Source organism: Palaemon carinicauda, chromosome 8 (genome assembly GCF_036898095.1).
Source record: "Palaemon carinicauda isolate YSFRI2023 chromosome 8, ASM3689809v2, whole genome shotgun sequence".
NCBI lineage: Eukaryota > Metazoa > Arthropoda > Malacostraca > Decapoda > Palaemonidae > Palaemon > Palaemon carinicauda.
This window is the reverse complement of record NC_090732.1, coordinates 157,394,852-157,415,366: the sequence shown is the minus strand read 5'-3', so window position 1 is coordinate 157,415,366 and position 20,515 is coordinate 157,394,852. Positions and strand designations below refer to the sequence as shown.

At 37.5% G+C, this 20,515-nt stretch overlaps 1 protein-coding gene across 1 annotated transcript in view; it reads left to right on the top strand.

The window, feature by feature from the left end:
* LOC137646049 (mediator of RNA polymerase II transcription subunit 23-like) overlaps positions 1 to 20,515 on the top strand; it is a 714,542-nt gene that overhangs the window by 155,004 nt on the left and 539,023 nt on the right. Inside the window, exons 8-13 of the mRNA XM_068379200.1 lie at positions 2,869 to 3,117; positions 6,233 to 6,353; positions 6,563 to 6,731; positions 6,839 to 6,944; positions 7,124 to 7,303; positions 7,451 to 7,571. Coding sequence (XP_068235301.1) covers positions 2,869 to 3,117; positions 6,233 to 6,353; positions 6,563 to 6,731; positions 6,839 to 6,944; positions 7,124 to 7,303; positions 7,451 to 7,571 — 946 coding nt within the window. The remainder of the gene's footprint in view (positions 1 to 2,868; positions 3,118 to 6,232; positions 6,354 to 6,562; positions 6,732 to 6,838; positions 6,945 to 7,123; positions 7,304 to 7,450; positions 7,572 to 20,515) is intronic.

Here is a 20,515-nt window from a genome sequence, read left to right as displayed (position 1 = left end):
CAAGAAGACCTGCTTCTGATATAAATTTAAAAATGCCACTAGCATTGTACGACACATCATGTCCAAGGATATTGGCAAGGATGAACCTGCCAAATTCACCCCGAGCCTCAAATAGATATCTATTTCTTTCTGTGCTATAAGTGGGGCATTCAGTCAACAAATGCCTTACTGTCAAGGGTATCAAACAGTTGTTGCAATATGGTTGGTATTGGCCAGCCAGCAGAAACTCATGTGTCATCCGAGTGTGACCAATGCGGAGACAACAAAGAGTATTCTCCCATTTTCGGGGCATCCCATCATACCTCCAAGGTGATATAACGGTGGCAATTTCTCTAATTTTTTACCATTTCCTATGTACTCTTTTGCAAGTTTTATAATATGTATATGATGATAATTAAAATTCACGAAGTGTACACATTTTATACCAAGACCACTAACCATTTTTATACAGAGTTCTATGCTGTCTTGAAGCATGATGCAACTCCTGGTGCGTCTTGTCTTATGCAGTACTGTAGGGAATCACACATCTATAGTACATTGCCCAGCAAATATATACACTGTATGTGAGAATGTACTATACAAATACTGTACATTACATCACTTTTTTTACATTAAAATGTGATTTTTCTAAAAGAAGACCGAAGTGGGAGATACACACGCAACGAGAGAGAATGCAAGGTTGAGGCCAAATGATGGAGAGATGGAGTGTTGGGCTGTGTAGAGAGGGAAATTGTGCAATAGTTCCCAGGTGCTAAGGAACGGGGTCAGTTTGAAATGAATTGGGCTACGAGAGTACTCAACACAAACCCGCGAAAATGTAATTTTTTATTTATTAAGTAATACGGTTCTCTGTGTCGTGAACTAGCGAAATTGTGAAGAATGAACCCAATCAAAGCGAGGACTTATTTTATATTTGTTGGTTCATATTGTAATTAATCAACATTTTAGTGTCAAGTTTATTGAATTGGGAATTGGTGATATTCAATTAATTTGATGAGAATTTAGGTAAATAGTTGGTTGCTTGTATGTATTTCTAACTTTGTAAAATATGATGTTTTCATGATAATCTAGGTGAATATTTGATGGCATGGAATTATTGATAAGATACATAATTTGAGGGTTTAAAGTAATATTTGAGGTAAAACTGAGAATGTATGTGATTGTGTGCGTAGATAGTGAATAAAGGAAAGTATACGTTGAATTGTTTTTTTATTTTGGTCCATACTAACCCCAAAGGTCCATATGAGGGCAGGCCATAGCAGTCTACTCATTTATATGATAGACAGATGGGAGGTTGCTGGAGTAATTTTCTTAGCTCTCGTACAGGATAAGGTAGATTAACGTTTCTAGGGAAGAAAAAGAACCTACCAGTTCCATTCAAGGTGGACTTCTATCCCACCAATTAGCGAGTCTTCCTATTAAAAGGACAAAAGGTTTGTATATGTATAGGAACAAATAATAAATTTAAAAAGTAATTTGTTATTTTCCTAGTTATGCAGAGCTTAAGTTAAATTTCCCATCTCAGTTCTGGGCCAAAATGTGAAAAAGTGTAGAACTTCAGACAGGGTGGAAGGGTGGGGTTTCTTACCTGTGCTCACCACCTGTCATTAACCACCTCGTTAAAGATTTCAATGCTCATTCCAGCTCGTGCTTAAAGCATATCTCAATTTAAAGATGCTGGTTTATATAGCTAGGAAAATTACAAATTATTTTTTAAATTTGTTATATTTTGACTTGCCCAATATTCATACACCCTCCTATATTCCACAAACTAGTGTGCTAAAAAACACAGAAGGTAGTGTGAATGTATTTTAGTTTTTTTATGGTACCAACAATGGTTGATGAGTGTGTTAACTCATATATGGGCTATTTTTTATCCAGGAAGTAACTCATGTTCAGTTTGTATTGCCAAAAGCTGATTGGAAAGAAAAACATTGTAAGAAACTGGTTAATATTCAAATAAACATAAACAGCAATTCTGCCCTGATATTTAGTAAAGTTTGTGATCTTGGCATATCTCTTGACTGTAACTTGTCTTTCAATACTCAAATAAATAATGTAGTAAAAACTGCTGGTTATCCCCTCAGAAACATTGCTTTTGTAAAGAAATACCTGGATGATTATTCTTTAAAGAAACTTGTGATAAATGGTGTTATTACCAGGATTGACTACTGTAACTCAATCTACTACAATTTACCAAAAGTGCAACTTAAGTAATCACATCATAATAAACAGAGGAGCAAGACTGATAAAAGGTGTCCCACCCTGAGACAGGATCACTCCTACACTAATTGATTTACACTGGCTACATATTAAAGCAAGAATTGAGTTTAGAAAATGTACAATAACCCATCAAGTTATCAGAATAGGACACCCAAAATATCTAAGAGAATTGCTACATGTTATGCAGCCAACAAATTATGTTGAACTAGAATAGTTACTGATGGTTTCAAATTATTGGAACCTAAATATAGGTCTCTGTAGGCTCTAGAGCGTTTAGATATGTGGCCCTAAGACTATACAATAAGCTCCCACTAGACATCCGAGACTGAAGATATTAAGGCTTTTCAAGAAAAAACTGAAGACTTTCTTGTTCTCTTAAGTGCTTTGATATTGTGAATTTGACTATAATGAACAATGTGCAGTGTGAAATGTTGAATGCTTTGGAATGTGCATGATAAAATGACTGTGAAGGTCCTGCAGAGAGTAGGGTTCCCCTGCTGTATAGGACCAGAAAAAACACCCTTAAAGTAAAGTATAACACATTTAGGTATGCATTGAAATAGTTTATAAAAATTTGTCTACTTTTTTTACTGCTTAGTTGTCTTATTAGGATGGTGATGATTAATAGCGTTTTTACTTTTTCAGCAAAAACAGCGATGTATGGCATTGGAAGAACAGCTTGTTGAGCTTATGATAGCTGCATTAGAAGACTGCAGTCGAGTTGATATGGCATCGAACAGTAATCCTTCAAGTGGCTCCCCCAACAGTAGCTCTACTGTTGCTTCTGTTGATCAGTACCCATGCACTTGTGCACACCTTTCTTCGCTGTTGATATACTTTGTTCTCTTTCAGCTCATTTCATTTCCTTGCCTTGTGATGGGCTTACACGACAAGGTTAGTATTTGAATAAATTGTTAAATTTACATATACTAGTTTTCATTTTGGGAGGTTGTTCAAAGGTGTGTTAGTTCAAGGCATTGCCTTAGTGAAAGAATTTACTATTACTGTGCTATGCGGTTATTCTTGGTAACTGAGATTATATATCTCTTTTTATAACTGCTATTACTACTCCTTAGTTAAGAAAACATGTGGGATTACATTTTCTCAATGCGTACTATTGTTAAAGAGAGAGAGATTTTGCATGCCGAACAGTTAAAATTGCCATTGATCTGGCTATTGAGTGAATCTTAAAATGTACTCCTATATAAAGCCACTATTGCTTATCATTTGCAAATTAAGTTTAATAATTACCATTTAAGTTTATGTACAATAAAGCTTAAAAAAAATATTTAGTCTGTGTGATTGTAGTTTTTGATGTGACTATGGTTGATGCAGTACTCTATTGCACATTATTACCAAAGATGGAATTAACAAAAAACTGAAACAACATTGAAATTTACAGAAATAGGCTTAAACTTTGGGTAGACCCACAGATATGGAAAAATAATAACCAGAACCTGATTGCTACAAAAGGGCATATTCACCCATACATGTATGCATATAAGTGCGTGTGCAGACGATTATTCGAAAGACAATTGTTCAAAAAACTTTTTTGTTTTTGAAACCCTATTATTCGAAAACATTTGTTTGAATGTGTTCTTGTTCAAATTCAAAATTGATCGAATTACAAGAAATTCGAATAAGCAATAGTGTATTTCGAAATTCGTGTTGTTCGAATACATAGCATACTTTACTTAACTATAAAGGCGAAAAGAATTATTATTATTGTTGTTATTATTATTTTTTTTTTTATCATATTTGGAAAAGCAGGATGCTATAAGCCCAAGGGCTCCAACAGGGAAAACAGCCCAGTGAGGAAAGAAAATAAGGAAAAACTACTGGGGAAGTTTAAGAACAGTAACAATAACTTTTTCCATAATTTTTTGCACTCCTATTTCAGCTGCACCACCTCAATGATTATTTCAGCTGCACCACCTCAATGATTATGTTCTTTATGGATAGAAACATCTTTCTTTTTTTTTACTTTTATAGCACGATATTTAGAGTGATTTGAAAATTTATGGAACATCCAATATATTTTATCTTGTATTTGCTTGTCTTTAACAAATAAATGTCCGTTTAATATTAAGACGGGCTTTCCTTTTTCACTCTTAACGAACTCAGCTATTATAGGGTTTAAGAAATTTCTACTAAAGAGGAAAGCGTTCAAAATAACAGTGAGAATTTTAATGTTGTTCATTTTCCAAAGAAGGATATGTTTATGGTTCATTTTTATTTGTATTTTATTCTAGAAATATATTTAAAGAAAAATTATGCAATTGAGTTGTTTCTCATATAACTACTCATTTGACTATTAATGTTTATTTTCAAAATCAGGATTTCTTTGTGGTTAATTTTTTTCATAAGTTTATTTAAATAACAAAAAATGCAATTGACTTGTCTCTCATATAACTACTCATTTACTTATAAACCGCAAAAATAATAAATTCTTACTCCTACTCAAGAAGTCGCTGTAACAAATGGATTCGAACAATATTAATTTCGAAAAATTGTTTATTTGGATATCTTGTAATTCGAACAATTACACAATCGAACAATTGGTTTTGGAAAAAAAGTTTTTCGAACAATTGTCTTTCGAATAATTGTTTTTCGAACAATTGTCTTTCGAATAATTGTTTTTCGAAAAATCGTCACCAAATCTATAAGTGTGTATGCATATATGATTTAGAGTTTTTGTATTAAAATTTTCATCAACACATTGGAATATATTTTATTTGTTCATGTTTTTCTTTCATTCATTTTTGTCATATTTTCTATGTACTCGTTTGCAAATTTTACTAATTGCAAGTTACTCTCACTCAATTAAGCAATTTAAACAGTTCCTATGCCATGCATAAAACATTAGGTAATTTGATAAACGTGATAAAAATATTTTTTAGTTTCTTTGCCGGAGGAATTTTAGAAATTACTGTGCTTAGAATATCTCAAATGAGACTGAAGGGAGTAAAAATTTCTGGACGTAGATTAAGTCTTATGGAATTAAAAGGATTAATCTTTTATTAATTGCACTGCCCATTTTCAAATGACTTGTAGTAGAAATCTTACCAATACAGTATATATACTAAAATGTAGTGGAAGGAGGCTTATAAAATAACGTTATGCTTGATATTCCATTACTAATTCTATGCTGTTGGTCTAGAATTAGATTGCTTAATTTTAACTGTCTATTATACTATAATAGATTGAAGTATCTCTCCATGAAATTAAGTTAGGCTGATAGGCCTCTTGTTACCTTGTTTATTTGTGGAACAACTCTTAGATATTTTTTTCAGAATTTTACAGTATCCAGTCCTTCACTATTCCAAGGATACTGTATAAATTCATTTATTAACTGGGAGCATTTTTTTGTAGTCAACTGGAGTCAGTTTTTCTCTTAAAAGTTATTATTTTTTTCATTTTAAGACAGCTGCAATCTACTGTATTCTGTAATAAGATTTTCCAGTAAATGCTGTACATGTTTGCTTTTAAGGATGCAAATCTGTTTTTAAGTGCTGTTTAAGAAATGCATCAATTTTATGAAAGATAGGTACGGTAGTCCTAGTAATGTCTGTTCTCCTTGTTGTAAAATTATGATAGAATTTTGAGATCCATTGAGTTCAGAAAGAGTGGCTTTGAAATTTATTTCTTATTACTGTATTGTGTTTTAGTACTTGATTTTAAATTAAAAATGGTGGGTTTAATTCAACATACAAATAAGTATGATTATTTAATGGCGGTTTTAAATTCTCACACTATGGAAACCATAATTTAACTTGAAGTGTCTACTCCTTTGCAAGTTACTGATGTGATTTTGTAATTCTAGCAAGTTCATGGGATATTTCTTCTTTGGACTTGTACACTGTTTGCATGCATTACCTGCTAGTAGCAACGCTTGAAATGCAGTTTTGCCTTAAATTGATTCCCAGTTGACATGGCTGTAAGGCATATGTAATTTGAATAATTTCATTTGAGATTTGCAAATTACTATAAAATATCATTTTCATTACAGTTAAAAGGGAAAGGTACTCAGACCGGAAGAGATCATTTAATGTGGGTCTTATTACAGTTTCTCTCTGGCAGTATACAGAAAAACCAATTTTCTGACTTTCTCCCCGTGTTGAGGCTTATTGGTTAGTCTTCCTCTTTTATTTCTAGATTAAGAAGATAATGAGATGAAGTTATATTTTTTAAGAGAAAAGTCCATAATGTGAATTTCATGAAAATTGTATATTGTATAAGAATAACAGGAAGTGTTCAAGATTGAATTTCCTTATAAAAGTAATAATACTATTTATATAAATAGGTTCGTTATATTGAGGCCATTTAATGTATTTTCCAGAGGTCTTGTACCCAGACTCAGAACCTCTGCCTGTTCCTGATTATACTGATCCGAAATGTGCTATGCAGATGTCTGCCATGTGTATTCTTATGCATATTTTGAAGAAGGCTCAGACCGACAATACTAAAACACCCCGTGCTCTACCTACAGTGTTTAGAAATCATAATGAGTGAGTGTTATTACCGTATGAGATATGTATGGAGTTTCTAGATTATGTAACAAAAGTACTGGTTTTATATTTTTCTTTATAAACATTAAAGTCTATGTCTTTTGCAGATTTCTCCAAGGACTGGCTCACAATCCTCAGCTTTCACTTTTAACTCCTAATGCAACTCCAGACTACCGCATTGCCTTGCTGTTGAATGCTTACTCCACAAACACAGTATTTTTTAAGCCTTTTGTTGTTAATTATTGAATCTTCTAATAGATGTACAGTCATGTGATTTGTTAATTGGATGATTTTTTTCTTTGACATTTGATTAATATTTTCAGTTTCCTTATATCATTTTTCATAAAGGCTATTTTGAGAAAGCTTTATAATTATGATTACCCTTCTTTCAGGAATATTTTCAACGTCCCATTTTGACACTTTCGGAAAGTATTCAAGGCAACCAAAAATCTACTGTTCCAATGCCTGGAATTAACTGTGTAGCTCTTGCTAGCACAACACCACTTAGTATGACACTTTTAGATGCACTTACTGTTCATGTTAAAATGAGCCTGATTCATAATATTGTCCAGGTATTTTGAATTTCATGATGTTTTGATATATTGAATATTTGTAATAGTTATGGATGAGAATGATTAATTTTGAATATTGAAAGCTTTACAGATAATCTCATAATCGAAAGCTATTGATAATTAAAACTTCTTTCCCTTCTTTTATAGCATATAAGTAAACAAGCACAGCACAAGTCGAGCGTAGCACTAGCCCCAGCACTAATTGAAACCTATGCCCGATTGCTGGTATACACCGAGATTGAAAGTATTGGAATTAAGACCTTTATAAGTAAGTAAAAGTGTTTTACATATGTATTGGTGTACACTGTATTTATTCAGGTTTGGTTTAGTTTCACAGGAATTGTAAAATGTCAATGTATCCTGCTTTTTCATATGAAGAGTTGGAAAAGAAATGGGTAATATTATTCCAAAGACCATTTAAACTTAATTTATGGGTTATCTGACTTTTTTTATTTTCAGGTAATTCACAATAGTATAGAAATTTTTTTTTTTGCTATGAACCTTTCCTGATGCTCATATTGTTTCTCTCTGAAAGCTCGGTTTTATCATCATTTACCCTTAAAATGAAAATAATTTCCCATTTTCATTCTTTTCAATTGACTTATACCTCTAGTAAAGTAATGAGACAATCTATTGGCTGGGGAAAAAGCCATACTGTATTGTCTTCATCTTCAATCTGTGTTGCCTTTAGTTTTTCGACAAGCTTAACTTGATATTGTCCAGATTTAAGTTTTTTAGTGCATTTAGAGATGTCTTCTTCCAGATTTGTTAGTAACTACTACATAGATTGTTCAAGGGATTTGTTTTTGGGTATTCAGGATCTGCATTTTGTCTGTTGTGTCAAGGACAGTACTGTAGTTTTATTTAAATAGCCATTGTGAGGACTGCAAAAGCATCACTGTTCCTCTTATATAAAAGTGTGTTTTTATGGTTGCTGGCCAAATTAAAAGATCAAAGTACAGATTGAAACGTTCTTTTATTTTAGAGGAAAATCAAGAGGAGACTAGGCTAATTGATTATAGCAGGGATGATGACGATAATAACACGCCTGTATTGATCTCCATTGCAGCTCTTAACAAATAAAATTTTGATAGTGATGATCTTCAAAAACTCTTACCTTCTTAAGCTTTTTTTGGGGGAAACTAAGATGGCCAGTGAGTCTTTAATTAAAAGCCCTATTTCAAATCCTAACCTGACTTCTGAAGTCTGGTCTAGAGGTTCTAGTGTTCCATTCAGTAAGGCTTTTAATGGTGCACAGCATCTCACAAATTCAAGATCCTGTCATAGAGTTTCAACTTATTTACTTTAGACCCTTCTACTGTGAAACACTCGCATTCCCGCATTCCTAGAAACTTTTTCAGACAACTAGATTGCAAGGCAGAAGACCTGTAGCCTGGATATTAATATCCCTCCACTTGCTGAAGTAGGCACTGTAAAGCAACCTCATATTTCATTTGTGGATGGTGTGGCACATCATTATTCCCTTAGAGAAAAATGCAGCTAATAAATTTTCCGCAAAAATTGATTGGTTGCGTCCTGTTTTGGATGGCAGTGCATGTCTGTAAATTTAGGCGCAAGTACCTCAACTTTCTAAATAAATCCCTTGAAAAACAAATTCCCATTAGTTCTCGTACAGATGTGTAAAAAGATGGGAAAACATATAAGTAATGTCCCAGATCATCCTTCTGAACAGGAAGGTGAAGATGAAGATAACACTGAGGAAGAGCCCAACTACGATGAGGTACCTCCTTTACAGTCATTATGGAAACTGATTGCTAAAAAATATCCAAAAAAGTTGCTCAAGGGAAGTTCTGGTGCTGCTTATTCTTCCAAGTCATCAGAGATGGCTAGTTCTAAGACAGTTTATACACCTCAATTTTGCCAATTCATTTTGGATTGAATTGATAAATTGTAGTATCCAAGGACTTATACCTGTGAAAGGGTTGAACAGACAAAATGCCAATGGACATAATGTCAACAAACATAATGGCGATGGGCAAAATGCCCACATCTTTTTAAAGATAAAATAATGTCCACTCCACGAATTTAATAATAATAATATCTTTCCATATGATAAAGATAAAAATAATCTATTTTTATGATGATAATTTCGTTCAAATCATTCTATCTTTTTCGTTATCACATTAGAAAACTCTAGTTAATGCAATTTAAATGGAGATGAAGATATGACGATAACTACAAGAGGAAAAAAATTTTTGCTTCACAATAGTGAAGACATTAGAGTAGTATTTACTAAAAGTGTAACAATCTAAGAATGTTAGAAACCTATTCAACATGGCTTCGTCATGGGAAGTTTCGTTTTCCTCCTTTAAGGAAGTAATTGTATACTATTCATGGCCTTGTTACAGAAAGCCTCAATGTTGATTCAGAATGAACCGCCATTAATTTATAGGGTTGTAGTAGCCAATGTGGTAACGTCCCTGACTGGTGAACGCCAGACTGTTAGAGTCCTGCTCAAACTCGTTAGGTCCTTTGATCACTTGAATCTCACCATCCTTTTGAGCAAAGGAGTTGGTGTTTAAGGGAGCCTATGGGTCTATCTGCCGAGTCATCAGCATCCATTACCTGGCCCTCCTTGGTCTTAGTTTGGGGTGAGGTGGCTTGGGCGCTGATCATATGTATATATGGTCAGTCTCTAGGGCATTGGCACAGTCTCTTGCTTCTGTCATTCATGAGTGACCTTTAAACCTTTAATAGTTTAAGGAAGACATTTCTAAATGCTATTATGTATCCCATTTTGGTCAATGTGTGTGATGTAAAATTCAGTCATTAAATTTACAATGCTGGTATACGGAAACCGGTAATGCATTCATCATAAAGCAATTTTAATCATTGGCATTTGTTTCTTCTGATTATGTACAAGTATACCTTACCTTATGTCGGTAATTGGTTCCAAGAGAGGGGACTTGGGATGAAAAATGACGTAAGTTGAATTTACTTGTCACTAGACTAAACCTCAAATAACCATATTAATGATACAAATATACTGTGCTAGGCGGTATATCTTAGCAATCCACGTTTGCTAATGGTTATACTTGTATAAGCGGATGAGCAACTTTGTGGAGTAATAAGAGCTTATGGTGTGGAAGAAATGCCCCCTAAAAATCTCAATGAAGTTACTGGCAGCAGGGTGATGGATTGGGTTTAAGGAGGACAAACTATCTCTTCGGCTTTTACTCCTGATGCCTGGCGGTTGATCTCAATAGAATTAATATGAACTGGCAAGGGTCACTTGCCTTAGTTAGATAGGCACTGCGCATCACAAGGAACTGGCTATCCTTTGATGTATCTAGCCAATGAATCCTCTATGGATTCAGTCATTCATGAAAAGAGAAGATGAGAATGGCCCCCAGTCCCGGGCGTAACGAGGTGCTAAGAATATCCTGGTTTATAAATACTAAAGAAAAATTGAAAATAGGTAATTGGAATATTAGAACCATGAATGAGATTGGGAAGTTATAGCAAGTGGAGAGTGAATTTATGAAATTAGTTTGGATATCTTGGCCCTAAGTGAAGCACGTTGTAAGGGGATTGGTAAAGAAACTTTAGACCAAGGCAATATATATATCTACTCAGGAAGATCAGATGGAGTTGGAAGAGAAGGGGTGGGAATGATGATGACACCAAGAGCAGAGAAAGCATTGACTGAGTGGAGAGCTGTAAATAGTAGATTGTCACTAGCAAAGGTCAAATCAAATCAGTGTAATATGAGTACTATAGTTTGCTATGCCCCAACAAATGATTCCCCTTAAGAAAGGAAATATGAATACTATGAAGAACTACAGAGGGTAATGGATGAGATCCCTGAGAGAGAGATATGAAAATTGTGATTAGTGACTTCAATGCCAAAGTTGGAAGAAATAATCAAGGGATAGAGAATGTGATGGGTGTCGAGGGTATTGGCGAAGTTTCAAATGAAAATGGAGCACATTTAATAAGTTTCTGTTTAGCAAACAGACTTGTCATTGGAGGTACTCTTTTTCAATATTAAACTTACCCGATAATCATGTAGCTGTCAACTCCGTTGCCCGACAGAATTCTATGGAGGGATACGCCAGCTATCACAATACTAGAAGGGGGTGTACTTACCAGCGCCACCTGTGGCCAGGTACTATAGTACTTCTTGTTGACACCTCCTCAATTTTTCCTCTGTCGTGCTTCCGGCAAGACGTTCTGGGATACGCTTATGTTCTTGGAGTATTTTCACGACTTTGGTGAAGTATTTCTCTTTGATTTCGGCTGTCGCTTTACTGGAAACTTCTATATTAGCTTAGTTAGCTTTTGGAATTAATTTGTTTTATGGTGACGAAGAGAGTATGAACTCTCTTTCACCTTTAAATGGCCGACCCTTCCCTTAGACGGAAGTGTTGGTGTCTAAGAGAGTATAGACTCTCTTTCTTAATTTTGCTTAACAAAAGTTATAGATTTATTTTATATCTCTCCGCCTCTTATAGGCCTCTTCGATTAACTTCCTTTTATTATAAACTTATTAAAATTAATTTTTATATTTGTTTATATTCAACCTTCCTAATAGTAGGCGGTCTTTTCTTGGTACCGAAGTTAATTAACATTGAGCCCGTCATTTCGGTTTTACCTGTTAACATATTATGCTATTTTAATGTCTTTGAAAGAATTTCTTTGATAGTCTAGTACTGTTTTCAAAGTTGAACTAACGTTTTGTTTTGTCTCTGCAGTTGTTGACGTTCAGAACGTTCAACTTGCGCTCTATCGTTACGATAGAGAAAGAATTTTCACGGTTTCACGTTGCAGTAAGAGTAACCGTGTCTAGCGTTTTGTTCATTCTTTCTTAACTTAATGGTTTTAATCCTAATAAAGGAACTTTTCATTTTGGGAAATATTTTAGAGAAAGAATTTTCACGGTTTCACGTTGCAGTAAGAGTAACCGTGTCTAGCGTTTTGTTCATTCTTTCTTAACTTAATGGTTTTAATCCTAATAAAGGAACTTTTCATTTTGGGAAATATTTCAGTTTTTTCCTTTAACAATAATATGTTTTAACGATATATATGATTGGGCTCTTCTCTCAGATTCTAAGAGAGAGAGAGAGAGAGAGAGAGATAGAGACGGAGGGAGAAAGAGGAGGATAAACGTTTCATTCAAGCGAGTAACGTTGTTATCGTTTTTGCTCTTCTCCCTAGTCTCTTTAGGGGAAGAAGGTAAACGTTTCTAGAGTGATCTAGTGTTTAGTCTCTTTCCAGCCACTGAATTATCTATCTTTCATTAGATTTTTCTGTTACATTGTAATTCTGTTTTCGCAATTACTAACTTTTGAGAAAGGATAGAATTGCGTGTTTCAGGTACAAACCACTTAAAGTTTCGAGTTCAGTGAAATAAGTGCAAACAGAAAATCAAAGTGATAAGTGATTAGCGCAAAGTGTGTCAGTGTTGTGCGTGAGGGTACTTCTGTGCGCGCCAGTCGTCCTCCCAGTCCGGGACCTCTTGCAAGCTCCCAAGCCCAGGGGAGAAGCAATGTCGAAGGACAAAAGGGTTCAGGAGGCCTTGATCGGCGCACAGAAGTATCCTCGGTGGTTGTGGGCGTGTCTTACCGAGACCGTCACTCCCACCCGCAGACGATTGAGCCCTTATTTTGCTCGTCTGCAGAAGAAATTTAGGGGAGAAAACGCTGGTCTCAGGTCTCAAGACCTCTTAAACGTAAAGTCCAGACCTATGCCAGACGTACGAAGTTAGAGTTCAACAACCCGGATGCAGTCATTGGGTTAGCTCTGACTCTCCTCAGTCATCTGCTGAATGCACTCCGCCTAAGAGGAGTAAGGTTCTGCCGCAACAGATCTCTGCTGTTAAGGCTTTACCTCAGCAGACCTTAGTGTCTGCCGACCCCAAGTTGACTCTACTGCAATCCATGCAGTCACAACTTTCGGTCTTGATGCGTGAGTGTCGGGCTGAGAGTGTTGCGCCTCCGCCTCCGCCTACACTCCCTCCGCCTGCGCTCGCTCTGCCTGCGCTCGCTCCGCCTGATCGCAGTACCACCTGCCAGGCGTACGATGTTGAGCCACGTTCTGAGTTTGCTGTTCCCAGTGGTGTTCAGCCTCCGCCTTCCTTAAGGCAACCTTTACAATGGGATCAGGAGGATTATACCTCTCTTCCTCCGCCTCCACTTGCTGCTCCTCCAGTGATGCAACTCTCGGTTGAGGTACAACAACCTCTCCCGTCCATGAGTCAGTCTCCTCAGCTCTCGCTGCAGCGAGCTCAACCCTCCACAAGGCAAGCACCACTACACCTTAGCCTTGCGCCTCAGGAGCCTCAGCTTGCGAGACATTTACCTTGTTCTGCGCAGCCTCTACCTCATCGCGCTCCGCTCACACCACAGGAACAGGAACTTGCTACTCCGCTTCCGCCCACCGCTCAGCAAGCGCAACCCTTGGGTTCAACCACTCATGCTAGGAGTCAGCCTCCTCCACCCATGCGCCTACCTTCTGCTACTTCCTTTGATCAGCCTTTGCAGACTGAGCCTCAGGTGTTCCCTCAACAGAGTCTTGAAGAGGAAACCACAACTATTGTTGTTCCAGCTCGTTCTGACTCTGCTGTTCAGCATACCTTACCTCCATTTTCAAACCTTATGATAATGGAGGTTATTTGTATTACTTATAAAATATATTTGTATTCCTTGCAATATATTTTTAACAATATCGCAAAATATGGCAAAAATATGAATCATGAGTTATGAATGTAAGGTAAATATTATGTTGATATTAAAACCCCACGCAAGCATGCATAAAGCACTCTAGCACTGGTCATGGAATTTCTGAGAAATGTTAAACGCCATGCACACGCTCTGCCTACCTTACAGCATGCTCTACATACAGCATGCTTTGCTTACAGCATGCTCTGCATACTACATGCTCTGCATACAGCATGCTCTGCATTCAGCATGCTCTGCATACAACATGCTCTACATACAGCATGCTCTGCATACAGCATGCTCTGCATACAACATGCTCTGCATACAGCATGCTCTGCATTCAGCATGCTCTGCATACAACATGCTCTGCATACAGCATGCTCTGCATTCAGCATGCTCTGCATACAACATGCTCTACATACAGCATGCTCTGCATACAGCATACTCTGCATACAACATGCTCTGCATACCTTACCGCATGCTTCTCAGTCACACATCTTTGGTTGTTGCCAACTCACTAGACTGTCAAGCAGTTTCATAACGTTGCCTTCTAGTCTGCTGCTTTTGCACCAGTGAACCCTCACTGAGAGAACTTAGCTTTTCTAGGATATGGTCCCTGTAGATGAGAAAGTTCTTTTCTCCCTCCTTCTGATATTCCCTTGAGGACTCTGTCATTTGGAGGGAGCCTTTAGCTGCATAGCCTCCTATGGACTTTTATTTAAGCATAACATGCTTCCAGGGAAGGTAATGGTTCCACTTCAGTCGCTAATCCCGTCTGTTACCACACCTTCTCCCATAGACCTTGAGCTGTGTTGCAAGACATGCAGTCCAAGCTTAGTCCTTGTTAGAGGATTTTTTGTTTACGGAGTCAATGTGTCACGGGGAAGACGTTCAACAACCAACAGAAGTGACTTGTTGTGACGCAGTGCGGCAACCTCAGCAACCCGATAAGGAGTTGTCTGTACGACCCAGACAGTCTAGACAGATTCGGGTTGTCACTGTACTTCCTTGCTTGCCCATGATTGACAGTTCACAGACTGTGCAGTAGTACCATGATCTTGTGTCCGGCTCCGTCAGACGACTGGCTTTTAAGAGCTCCCACAAGTCGTTGCTGTCTGGAGATTTTCAAATGGACTATGGATCTGACCAAGGAACTGGGCCTCCTGGTCAATTTTGAGGAGTCTCAGCTCGTTCCATCCCAGACCATTGTCTCCTTGGGTATGGATCTTCAGAGTCGAGCTTTTCGGACTTTTCCGTCGGCCCCAAGGATCTTCCAAGCCCTAGAATGCATCCAGAGCATGCTGAGAAGGAACCGATGCTCAGTCAGGTAGTGGATGAGTCTAACAGGGACACTTTCATCGCTGGCCCTGTTCATCGTGTTAGGGAGACTCCACCTCCCCTCCCTTCAGTATCATCTAGCTGCTCACTGGATAAAGGACATGACGCTAGAGACGGTCTCAGTTCCTGTTTCCGAAGAGAGGAGGTCTTCTCTCGCGTGGTGTAAGAACAGCTTTCTTCTCAAGGAAGTCTACCTTTGGCTGTTCAGAAACACGACCGCCGTCTCCTCTCGGACGCATCAGACACGGGCTGGGGTGCGACACTGGACGGACAAGAATGCTCGGGAACATGGAATCAGGAGCAAAGGACACTTCACATCAATTGCAAGGAGTTGTTGGCGGTTATTCTGGCCTTGATAAACTTCAAGTCCCTCCAGCTTAACAAAGTGGTGGAGGTGGACTCTGACAACACCACAGCCCTGGCTTACATCTTCAAGCAGGGAGGGACTCTTTCGTGGAAGTTGTTCTAGATCGCAAGGGACCTTCTCATCTGGTCTAAAGATCAAAAGCTAACTGGTAACGAGGTTCATTCAGGGCGGTATGAATGTCATGGCAGATCACCTCAGACGGAAGGGTCAGGTCATCCCCACAGAGTGGACCCTTCTCAAGAATGTTTGCAGCAGACTTTGGGCCCTGTGGGGTCAGCCAACCATAGATCTGTTCACTACCTCTATAACCTAGAGACTCCTGTTGTATTGTTCTCCGATTCCAGACCCAGCAGCAGTTCACGTGGATGCTTTTCTGCTGGATTGGTCCCACCTAGACCTGTATGCATTCCCGCCGTTCAAGATTGTCAACAGGGTACTTTAGAAGTTCTCCTCTCACAAAGGGACACGGCTGACGTTGGTTGGCTCCGCTCTGGCCCGCGAGAGAATGGTTCTTAGAGGTACTGCAATGGCTGGTCGACATTCCCAGGACTCTTCCTCTAGGAGTGAACCTTCTAAGTCTACCTCACGTAAAGAAGGTACACCCAATCCTCCACTCTCTTCGTCTGACTACCTTCAGACTTTCGAAAGACTCTGAAGAGCTAGGGGCTTTTCGAAGGAGGCAGCCAGAGCGATTGCCAAAGCAAGGAGAACATCCACTCTCAGAATCTATCAGTCTCAAGGGGAAGTCTTCCGTAGCTGGTACAAGACCAATGCAGTTTCCTCAACCAGTACCACTGTAACCCAGATTGCTGACTTCCTGTTATATCTAAGGAAAGTAAGATCCCTTTCAGCTCCTACGATCAAGGGTTACAGAAGTATGTTGGCAGCGGTTTTCCGCCACAGAGGCTTGGATCTTTCCTCCAACAAAGATCTACAGGACCTCCCTAGGTCTTTTGAGACCTCAAAGGAACGTCGGTTGTCCACTCCAGGCTGGAATCTAGACGTGGTCCTAAGGTTCCTTATGTCATCAAGATTTGAACCTCTCCAATCAGCCTCTTTATAGGACCTCACATTAAAAACTCTTTTCCTCGTGTGCTTGACAACAGCTAAAAGAGTAAGTGAGATCCACGCCTTCAGCAGGATCATTGTTTTCACATCTGAAACGGCTACATGTTCCTTGCAGCTCGGTTTTTGCTAAACGAGCTTCCTTCACGTCCTTGGCCTAAGTCGTTCGAGATCCCAAGCCTGTCCAACTTGGTGGGGAATGATCTGAAGAGAGTACTTTGCCCAGTTAGAGCTCTTAGGTACTATCTAAAAAGGTCTTAACCTTTACAAGGACAATCAGAAGCCTTATAGTGTGCTATCAAGAAACCTTCTTTTCCAAGTTCTAAGAACTCAGTTTCTTACTATTCAGGCTTCTGATTAGAGAAACACATTCTCATCTGAAGGAAGAAGACCTTGCTTTGCTGAAGGTAAGGACACATGAAGTGGGAGCTGTGGCTACCTCAGTGGCCTTCAAACAGAGCCGTTCTCTGCAGAGTGTTATGAATGCAACCTATTGGAGAAGCAAGTCAGTGTTCGCATCATTCTATCTCAAAGATGTCCAGTCTCTTTACGAGTACTGCTACACCCTGGGACCATTCGTAGCAACGAATGCAGTAGTAGGCGAGGGCTCAGCCACTACATTCCCATAATCCCATAACCTTTTAACCTTTCTCTTGAATACTTTTTTATGGGTTGTACGGTCGGCTAAGAAGCCTTCCACATCCTTGTTGATTTGGCGGGTGGTCAATTCTTTCTTGAGAAGCGCCGAGGTTAAAGGTTGTGATGAGGTCCTTTAGTATGGGTTGCAGCCCTGTATACTTTAGCACCTTTGAGTTGATTCAGCCTCCCAAGAGGAACGCTGCGCTCAGTAAGGAAGACGATCTTATTAAAGGCAGAGTAACGGTTCAAGTCGACTTCCTTACCAGGTACTTATTATTTCATTGTTATTGTGGATAACTGATTATATGAAATACGGGATACTTAGCTATCCTTTAGTCTTGTACACTGGTTTTTCACCCACCCCCCTGGGTGTGAATCAGCTACATGATTATCGGGTAAGTTTAATATTGAAAAATGTTATTTTTATTAGTAAAATAAATTTTTGAATATACTTACCCGATAATCATGATTTAATCGACCCTCCCTTCCTCCCCATAGAGAACCAGTGGACCGAGGAAAAATTGAGGAGGTGTCAACAAGAAGTACTATAGTACCTGGCCACAGGTGGCGCTGGTAAGTACACCCCCTTCTAGTATTGTGATAGCTGGCGTATCCCTCCATAGAATTCTGTCGGGCAACGGAGTTGACAGCTACATGATTATCGGGTAAGTATATTCAAAAATTTATTTTACTAATAAAAATAACATTTTTCAACACAAGAACATCCACGAGTATACTTGGACTTCACCATGTGGCAATTACAAAAATCAGATAGATTACATTGCCATTAATAAAGAGGACTCTGAGAAATTTAAGAAGCCATACAGGTGCAGATATTAGTAGTGATCACCAGCTCCTCATTGCCACACTGAAATTAAAACTGAAAGCACCCAACTGAAAGATGGATAGAGTACCTAGGTTTGATACAACTAAGCTTTCAGAAGAAGAGCACAGAGAAACATTTGCAATTGAATTTAGGAATTGATTTGCAGTCTTGGAGACTTTAAGAGACAAAGAACCAACAATTGATGAAGAATGGTGTGATATTAAGAACATATATCAGTCAGTTGGTAGTGAAGTTTCGGGACACGCAGTTACTAGGAAAAAGCCATAGATATCAAATGATACTTGGGATACTATAAAAAGGAGACAAAGACAGAAATTGAGTGTTGAAAGTTTTTGAGGAAGTAGTGAAAATTACAAGGTAGAGCATGCTAAGTATTCCAGTATTGATAGTGAGGTCAAAAGAAAAGCCAGGAATGACTGGAGAGAATATTTAGATATCGAATGATACTTGGGATACAGTGAATCCTCGCTACTTCGCGGTTCGACCATTGCGGATTCACCACTTCGCGGATTTTTTCCATAACCCATATATATACAGTAATATATATACAGTATATATATATATATATATATATATATATATATATATATATATATATATATATATATATATATATATGTATGCATGTATTTATGTATATATGTATGTATGTATATATGTAGGTAAGTATATGTGTATACATATACAGTAGGGTCCCGAATTAAGCGTGTTCGAATTACACGATTCCCCTTTTCCGCGATCGCTATTTTTCAAAAATAAATTTTCTGTATCTGCGAGGCTGTTCAAAGTTCGCGAGTCAAGCACTACAAAATGTATCAAATCTATTGTCTTTTTAAGTATATTGGTAGCCCTAAATACGGTGATTTATAATAAATGTTACAAAACAATATCAACATTACATTTCATTAACATAATTTCATAATGAATAGCCTATTTAAGGATAAAATTCCACATCAACAATGAAATCAACTGTTAACTGTGCGAGTCCAGCTGACAAAATGTAAACAGAAATGTGGTTACGTTCTCGGCAATCTTTATCTTTCTCCAACCTTACGATAATTGTAATGGTAGTGTTAATGATGGTATATTAAAGCATTATTTTTGTTTAGTACAGTATATTTAAAAGCCTTATTTTTCCCTCTGGGCGTTCAAGGTTTTCACGAGTAGACTGGGTTCGTTTATCGGCAGTGAATAGCCTAAACTTCGGTAACGAGTCGTCAATATTTTGTCATATTTTAAACAGTATACATTTGATTTGCAAACATTGGTTTTGTTTTTATTTTTTAGGAAACACCATTCTATTCCAGAAAATTTTTACTCTTTAAATGTCAATTGCGCTATAACAAAACACGTACTTATGTTGTTAAATTTCGGGTGTGTTTTAAAAATTGAGTATTGCTAACTTATTTTTGTTTTACTTTTGGCTGTGATCACATCAGCTGATGTCTAGCTTCCGCGCGAATACAATAACAAAGAATTGTTTACACCATTTCTTAACTTATTCAAACCATCTATACAGTTAATATTACATAAACACCAATGTGTTATAACCTATCATATTTATTGTTTAGTACTTTAAAACCATCTCTCTCTCTCTCTCTCTCTCTCTCTCTCTCTCTCTCTCTCTCTCTCTCTCTCTCTCTCTCTCTCTCTCTCTCACATCGAACGTTATAGCGGTAACCTAATTGTTCGGTGACTTTAAAAATAGGCCTAGTACTTTCTTCTTTTACCTTTTTTGCATATGGGTCCATAATTGAGGTGGGTACAAGTTGACTTATAACTGAAGTTAGGAAAAGTATTTTGGATATGGAAAGGACAATTATCTTTCGTAACAGTTTAGAATTATCGTAAGTTATCACTCTGTCATTAGCGGCAGTTTGCTATTGTGGATTAAACGCATAAGGAAAAAAAAATTTCCAGCTTTGCTACGAATTTAGGAATTTATATGGATACGGTAAGTAAAATATTTGTAATAACATAATGTTTACTAAATGTTTGTAATATCATTAGTTATGACTTAGATCATGTGTGTTTAATACATTCGTTTGTTTATTATGATCGAAGATGGAGCGTAAACAAATGGGAAGGTTTCCGTTTCAGGCGGCATCATAAAGAAAAACATTTCATAAATGGCATTCATTTCATTTATTTGAAAGTTCTAATAAAAAATAATTAGAACATTGGTAATAACAAATTCAACATATAATCTATACTTGGTAAAATTGCTGTCAATTCAAAAACACAGATGTATAAATGCGTCTGTTTCTTCGTTGTGA